Below are 8888 nucleotides of genomic sequence, written 5' to 3' on the forward strand. Positions count from 1 at the left end.
GTTATCTCCCAAGCTGTATGGTATCTAAACGGCTCCATAGCACAGCACCGGTGACCCTACTAAGTATGTGATTAGCCTGACGACAAGCCTCTAAGCTATTTAATCGAGACAAGTCCTCTGTTAATAATACCCTACTTCCTACGTTTGTTGTCCACTACGCGTTAGCCCGTGAAGGCACTCCAAAAGCGGGGCTTCCGAAAATATCCCGAAACGATTAAAACCGTGATGAACTGCAAATCGTAAAATCCACATCTCCCCCGCTTCTAATATTACGCCATTGCTGGGATGCATTGCGCCAATTCCAGTCAACACACGCCCTTCTATGGAGCATTATACGTTTTGTAAGAACTTGGCAAAAAGTTTTCGACTAGAATGAACACACGTCATATTTAGAGTACGTGAAATAATACATGTTGGCAGAATCCAGGAAAGCAAAGCTTGAATACATTTTATGGGTACAGGGTGTATACACCATCACAACTTGACACCGCGCAGAATCGCGACAAAAATAACAGAAGAATCTATACAGTTGAGGTCCAGTATAATAAGGAACACTAAACATTAATTTTGATCACTCGAATTTCTGACAAGACATCACTGCTGCTTCCAAGTCTTTGAGATTAATCGTTCTCTCAATTGCTTATGTCAAGTTGTGTGAGTGTGTATGGCTGTCTGTGGGTGTATTAATTGCTTTTTATCCCACTGTGTGACATCATAAAATCCACGGAGTAAAGGACTCCTTGTGATGATTTTCTCGGTGGTCTTCAAAGATAATGCGTATCAAAATGTTTCAGGGGTGCAATCTTCCAACAGGCAAGAGCTTAGTAATGTATTTAAAGAGTGAGTGAAATCCAAGATTTATAAGGAACCTGACAATAGTAGAAATTTCACGAAACCCAATATTTGTTTTTGTTAAAAGTTTGTTTCATTGAAATTGATTGATTCATTGATTCTCAGAGCAGTGCATGAGTTCGTTTAATTGCATTAAAGACGACAATTCAATCTGTAAAGGCTACTCGTGGTTTGATTCATATATAGCATTATGTTACTACACAGAAAAAAGTCTGATTGAGTAGCCAGATAATTTGATTAAGAATATCACGTCGTCTAAAACTACAACAAAACCCACCTTCTAAAGTGTTCGCTAAAAAGATGCTACTGGATACGTATATCTTTTTCATATAAATATCGTAATTTTGATGGAAATTAGGCAAGAACATGTATACACTGAGGTTCAGTTTTAAAGTCGCATAGTATCTTAAATTACATGAAAACAAAGAAAGGAAATTGTAAACTCGGTGCATGAAACTCGTCGAATTTTAAAAATTGCGCAGGAGGTGGTTCGGATATAAAATTTTCGGTTTTCGAAAAAAAAAAAGAACAATAAGATTTTCATTTTTAGCCAAATTAATTGTGTTATTTTTGTAGATTTTGTGGATGGCTTTAACTTTTTCTTTATCATGGCACTATGGTGACGAGTCACCCTTGCTCTACTTTGAAGAGAGCAACGATTCCTTTAAAACAAGATAATGTGATGCAGCTAGAGTAAAAACAAAAAGAACACTCCCCCTGCGGGGAATGCTGCACTTTGCGGTAAACTGAATCACGAACTGTTCCGTCTCATGTGACGTTGAAAGCTCCACTGCTTTTTGTCTCGATCGCTTGCAAAAAAACAAAAAAAAAATCCCTCGCAGAGAATTAATCACTATTTCCCAGGTATTTCACAAACCCGAATGATCTTCTCTAAGGCTTTGTTTTTTTAGTCATGCACTAACCCACCATCACGCGTACATCTCAGTCTTAGAGTCGAACGTTGAATGTATTCGCTCTTGTCCAGAAGAGTATTTGAAATAATGCTTTTTTTTTTTGTGGAACATAGTGGGCAGTAACAGTACTATTGTATTCTCTCTCTCTCTCTCTCTCTCTCTCTCTCTCTGTGTCTGTGTCTGTGTCTGTGTCTGTGTCTGTGTCTGTGTCTGTGTCTGTATGTATGTATCAGTATATAATTATGTATACATGTAGAGCAAGTTCTTTGACACACTGTATGGCGAGAATGTATGTCATAAGCCAATAACAGGATATGAATTACTCTCAAAAATCACGGGAACTTGCTGTTCATTTGTCTTGGGTGAGGAGGGCAGAAAGGCACAGGAATTTTCTTTCGTCATGTCAAACCTGTTCTGCGCATTACATTGTATAATCAACTAGTTTCCTCGAAACAGAAGTTTGTTTTTGTCTTTGTTTTCTTTTCATGATGATAATTACATTGGCAGGATTTATATCAACAATAGTTTGGTCCCGGACGTGAAATGTCATCCAGACAAAAAGTGGGGGAAAAAATCTCATATTCTTTACTTCGACACAGTTCTTTGCCCGCATCTTCATACCCACATATCCAAACTCACCATGTTTAAACGATATCGACGGCGATATCCCTCCTCCCGTATCGATACCCGCGGAGCCCATCGCCCCGCCACTCATCCCGTTGTCATGGAAACCGTGGTCATCCTGTATGTGATCCTTCTTCTTGGGTGTGGCCTTCTTGTTCTTCCGTTTGTCCTTCATGACCTTCGACGACGAGTTCACGGTGATCGTTGACTGACCAGCGTGATCTATTCCGTCTCCCATCTCTCCCGATTCTCGATTGCCCATGTTGGGGTGATGGTGTTTGTGTACGATTCGGGAAAAGTGGGAACTGACCTGATGTGAAAATAAATACAGGTATGAATAGACACAGTGATTTCAAGTGAGAGATTGCAAGACTGGAAAACTCTTGTACGAAGATAAAACTTCTTACTTATGACACGAAATTGCCCTAGCATCTATAGCATCTTTTTCATTCTCTTAAGTTTGTTTTTAATCAAGCTAAAGAAATGAGCATACAAAGAACGCAATGTCGCCGTGCTCTATATCAATAGTAATAGTGCTAAGAATATTGAAAAAAAAAAAGTATTTCCAGATTTCACAAGAAGAACAAAGAAAATTATAAAAACATATAGAAGACTGGTAATGATTATATTATGATTATAAGATCTTGACACTACGTATAACCGGTTCTCATGTCTCGTAATAGTGATCAACAAACAAATGTAATTCGAGAATTTGTCTAATCAGAGCATCGCACTGGCACCACTAATTATTCCGAAGGAAAAATATTTTGACATCTAAAAACAAACATAAGAACCGCCCTCGTGCTACAGCCAATCTTTCAATGCGCGGTTAAGGGCCGAAGTGGATCCCTGATGTCACGTGTTTCCTTATCGTTAAGGAACTCCCATCCCGTCCCACCGACTTGAACTCAATTTTAATCCCTGGCAAAGCCTTGCGAGTTTCAACAGAAATCTTCACACACACACAAAAAAAAAAAGAAGAAGAGAAAACCGAAGTAGGGATATTGCTAGTCTTTTGTCAAGACCTTCTCGCTGTAACGGGTGAGCGAAGAGAGCCCAGCCGAGCGCGACACCATACAGCGAGAGGGCATTGACAAAAGGCTATCACAAGGATATTGCTTGAGCCATCCCATGACAATAAATTTCTTCACAAAATATTTCATTACAATGTATAAGGACACATTCACGCATACAATACACGTAGCTAAATGCATGTTCTACTCCCAAAAGTTGATTTATGTGTGTGATTGTTGGTTATGGGATACTGCGCTGAATATATCATAGACATTCGGAATGTGTAGCTCATATCACAGGATTTAAATCGGGAACTTGTACTGGGATGAATGTCCCCGGAGGCAATCAAGCAACTTATTAGGCGGAAAATTCCATAACCAGAAACAACGCATACTCATATTTCGTCTGTAAAAAGAAAGGATATTATTTTGAATCAAATGTTGATCTTTTTCACTTGGTAATCGTATACACGAACACCCATAAATAGGCATACACACACACCTAAACACACACATACATTATAGACATGTGTGTACACAGAAATGCACACGCACACTTCTCACCATTTATTTTTTTCTCTCTCTCTTTCTTTCTCTTTATTCCCTATGTATGTGTCTCTATAATCACATGTTTACGAACAAATACTTTATTGTATAGAAATGTTAACTTCAACACGAAAAGTTTGAAACTTTGTAGCAGAACAATGACAAAAAAGAGAAACATGAAATAATGTATTGACATTATAGGACCATAATTTCTCATCGTTCTTGAGGTCACATAATACCTAATAATTCCTGTACAAATGCGAAACTGATGAGAGAAATACGCCACCTAGAATAATGTTCGAGTTTATGACTTTCCTTCTCAGACCATTGATGTCCAATAACCCGGAATGATAAAGAGGAGAACTCGGAGCACCCAACGCGCACAGCAATGGATACCTCGCACACATTCGCTAAACACTTCAGCAGACGATAGCATGAATGGCTTGGCGCGAAACACCGTGAGTGAATTCTCGGCTTACATCCAAGAGTATCGCAAGATAGGGTTTTGGAAATAGTCTGAAACAATGACTGTGAGTAATGAGTATCTCAAGCACAATCTGAAAACCCATACAGGGCTGAAACAACTGACGTGGGACTGAAATCTGTGGTATTTTTTTTTTTTACAGCATGCCTGTGCAACGATAATTTTAACTACTAAGCAAAGCGCTCTCCCTCCTCCTGTCTCTATAGCAACGTGCAATTCTGACATGAATCTGTTTTGACCCTCCCTAAATGCACTTCAATACATATTGCCGTTATCCATTGATAGAAAGAGCTAGAGCATAGAATACTGACTGAAGAGCCATGTCGTTTTCAGAAAAGGATGTCACTTACTTAATTTTCTCTATAATTATGCTAATTATGTTTATGCCTAAACGTTCTGAGAGACGAGCTCTAGACTACGGTATAATGGCTCTGTTTCCTCCAGAAATAACGCGTGTAGGTATAAACGTAACCAACAAACAACAATGCATTTTGTACACTTCTCTGTTACACTGTATGCATGGACTTGCAGAATAACAGCCACTGGCTGAGCAAGTTCCTTTTACCACCGTAATGAAATAAATGAAGAGTTTGTTCGCAAAAACCGATAAGTCCATTTTTGAAGATTTTGAAGTAGGGTCTCTATCATAATGTACAAAATAATACCTTTAAAATGATAAATTGGTCACTACATGTAAAGGTACATTTTTTAAGTTATGGTCAAAAGAAGCAAAACATTTCTTATTATTCTCTTTATTTTTCTTGACCTTTAATCGCAAATGTCTCCATTTGGCAAATATGGACTTATCGGTTTTTGCAAACAAACTCTTCAAATTGAAAATGAAAATGAAATGAAAGCACCGTCGCGCATCATTATACGGAGACACACATGCAAGTTGATGATTATAATGAAATATAATTATTATGATAATATCAACCACAGTTACAAGCACACACATGCTTGAACTATACTTAGTATATGTAATAATTATATCATAATATTATATGATATAAAAACATAAGCCTACATATCTATCTATGTATCTATATCTACATATTTGTTAATCACGCAATCATTGTGCCCATCGTTCCCTGGTGAGAGACATCATGACTTTGACATTTTACGACAATATTCCCATCTATTTCGTCGGTGAAATTTGGCCATGACGACGCAGATCTCAAGAACAGAACTCCTCGTCAAATCACCGTGAGTATGATCAAAGTAAATTTTACTGTGTGAAAAGCTGAGATGACGGAATTCCTGTCAAAGGAGTGATTCGACATTGTACTCTTGAAATACGATGTTCTACCTCAGCATGATTGAAATACAGAGTAGTAAAGGGCAACTCGGTGAAAGGGGACAGCAGTAATCTGTAGATAAGTTTTGGCCAAATTTCCTATAGCCAATGCCTTATCGTCCATCATGCACGGGGATATCACATTAGCTGCCGCAGAGCTGATGGAAGAATGCACTACAGATATTTCTATGTTTTACGATTATGTGGCGACATGACTTTCTGTATTTCCATTTGATTTCCCTTTGTGATGTTAAATGGAAATTTTGCGAACTTAATCGTTCAAAAGCAAAAACAACAACAACAACAAACCTCAAAGTTTTTTTTTTTTTTTTAAACACATGATATACATGGAGACTTGCTTGCTAAAGATGCACGGCACGGTGATGTCGGGTTGTTGTTTTTTTTTTCTCTCTCTTATTTTTCGTATAACCATAATTTATCATGGTCATGAGGTGCCTAAGACATTCATCTATCTTCCTGGGATGTGAAACTCACAAAGGAAACAGGATATTTCGGAGTGTCCCAGGGACTTCGCGGAGAGGATTAACAAAAACCCAGCATAACAAATTCTCTCTAAACCGTTATTTCATCAGAAACAGACAACCAAAATACGTTCTATATAGCCCAAGAAGTCCTTCAAAAAAGTATTTTTGATAGTTGAATCCGTGAATGATACATGTGTGAAATGGTAGAGTCTTGACGATCCCTTTAATCATTTTTTTTCTCTCTCTCTCTCTGAACTTTTTTTTTTCTTAATCTCACCGCAAAATCTTCGTCTGCACACACCAGACTCAGCTGATGCCTGCCGTTGTTATGACGCTATCATGAATAGACTTGGCCATGTCGCCGCAGACATTAGAAGGCGGGGAGTGTGGAAATATATCGCGGTTTTGCTGCAGAAGAATGAACATCCCTAGCAAAAGGAGGCATCTGACTTTATAACACGACATCTCAGTTCAGATGGGAATGATGCTCTTTTAGAAAGACGATATTCTAATGATTCTTATATTGAATTTATCTTTATGTAGTAGGCGGGATAATGGACATGGGGAAATATAATACAAATTCTAAAAATGACAGATTGAGACAGACTGAGGCTTATTTTTACATCATCTTTGGCAACTTCTCCTTTCTGTCAACATGATTACTTGACACGTCAAATCAGTGTGTTGTTTTCCCTAGACTATAATGATAAAAGAAAATCAAATACAATACACATGCATGGCACACACCCACACCCACACACACATCCCACATGATCTACTCAGTCGTACGCTGTTTATTATGATATCTGTATTGATATTCTGTTAACGAATGGGCTCGTCTGCTATTCATGGGAAGTCGTTCCGTTTCGATATTCGATCATATTACTCTGCGAAAACACAATTTGTAGACATAATGGTGTACTACTTTCGACATTGATTTCCGAACCAAGGTGAATTATTGGAGTGTTATGTGCAAAGCTAATATTTTGAAATGATTTTTTTGAGGAAAGGCATACGGAAAGGAAACGGGATGCTCTTGAAATATTGCTTTCTTCTATAACATTCTACACAGTTTACACTTTCGATAGGTAATATACCATTAGTTAGTACAAATTTATTAATAATTAAAATATGAAACGTATCTGTATAAGAGACTATACATACTATTTCCAATGATTTTGCTTGCTTATACGTAAAGTGTAATGTAAGTTGACTTTAGTAATTTCAAATTGTCTTCCCAGTAGAAATCAAGTGGCTCTAATCATGAAATGTCATCGGGTCACGCACACGCACACACACGCACACGCACAGACAGCCACACTGGGTCACACATAAACAATTACACATTATAGCACAAAATACATGATATTCAGAGCACAAACATGCACAATGTTAACACTCTCATGGCACATAAGTATTAAAAACTCGTGATAGCTCCGACTTCGATTTACCTTCCTGAACGAAAACATGATTGGTCCTTCCACAGATTTCACGAATTAATGTATTCCTCGATATTCCACACGTGCTTTTTCTCGCATAATATTGGCCCGAAAACAATCCCAGGTGTCTTGAACTCGAGTGAGAGGTGTGTGTTAGGTCCCTGACAAATTAGGCGAGTAATAGGAGGTGAAATAAAGATAGGAGCACCTCACTCCGAGGCATTGGAAACCTGGTTGCAAAAATGAACCAAAAAATAGTGCATATAGACGGCGTCGCTGTGCGAAGGAAGTGCGGAATAACGCAGATTTCAGATCGGCTGGCGGTTTTTATACGTGGACTTCGCACGACGGGCCGCGGGTATCAAGGGGGATGACGGGCTGGCGCGAGAGATGCGGAGCAGGAGAGGGAAAACCACAGGTGACAGATTACTCGTCAGAATTGGCGATACAGATTACAGGGGGAAATTATCAAAATTTGTTCCCATTTCATTTCACACTGACAAAATTACCCAGCCGGTTGGGGAGCGGGGGGGGGGGGGGGATTATACATGCAAAAAGGGGTGAGGGAAGAGTGTGTGAATTCATATTTTCAACATTTTTAAATCAACTCATAAAATTACCTCAGTTATTCCCACAAGAAAGATGTGTCTTGATTGAACGATCAGACGTGGATATCTTTTATTGTATATTTATCATCTTCTATCATCATATATTTGGTATTAGTCATTTCTTGTGATGTATTTTTTTTTTTTCAGTGGGATATGATACACGGCACACGCCCTTCCTGGCACCTTATGTACTTATAAACGTATTATGTTAAGAAGTTATAAAACTTTCAAAGACAAAGAATCAAAATATAAAAGGTATACAGTTAGTTCTACAGCCTGTTTCTTAAATACTACAGAGGACATGGCTAGAAAAAAAAAAAATCAGTCGAAGGAATAAGAATGTAGATCGCTGAACAAAAACATCTTCCAATGCGAATTACGAAAATTCCATTCTATCAGCCCAGAATAAACATCATGAATAAGACGAATTACACCAAAAAAAAAAAAAAAAAAAAATTACTAAAGAGCATCGAGTTATGTATCCTTGGTTCACCATCATTCATTATCTCTAAACTATAAAATGTGTTTGCGTGTGCCTGTTTGCGTGGAAAGCGCGTTGAATGGAACTAATTTTGGAGACGAAATAATCTGATTTTCCATGTGAGCATTGTTCGCGATAGTTTAGC

At 38.1% G+C, this 8888-nt stretch overlaps 1 protein-coding gene across 1 annotated transcript in view; it reads right to left on the reverse strand.

Annotated features, from left to right (window-relative positions):
• The window catches only part of LOC140234303 (proto-oncogene tyrosine-protein kinase Yrk-like), a 31110-nt gene extending 23426 nt beyond the window's left edge, over positions 1-7684 (reverse strand). The window contains exons 1-2 of the mRNA XM_072314367.1: positions 7667-7684; positions 2406-2700 (exon numbers count right to left, since the gene is read on the reverse strand). Of these exons, the coding sequence (XP_072170468.1) occupies positions 2406-2700; positions 7667-7684 (313 nt within the window). The remainder of the gene's footprint in view (positions 1-2405; positions 2701-7666) is intronic.
• Positions 7685-8888: the final 1204 nt, after the last annotated feature.

The sequence above is a fragment of the Diadema setosum genome, chromosome 10 (genome assembly GCF_964275005.1).
Source record: "Diadema setosum chromosome 10, eeDiaSeto1, whole genome shotgun sequence".
Lineage (NCBI taxonomy): Eukaryota > Metazoa > Echinodermata > Echinoidea > Diadematoida > Diadematidae > Diadema > Diadema setosum.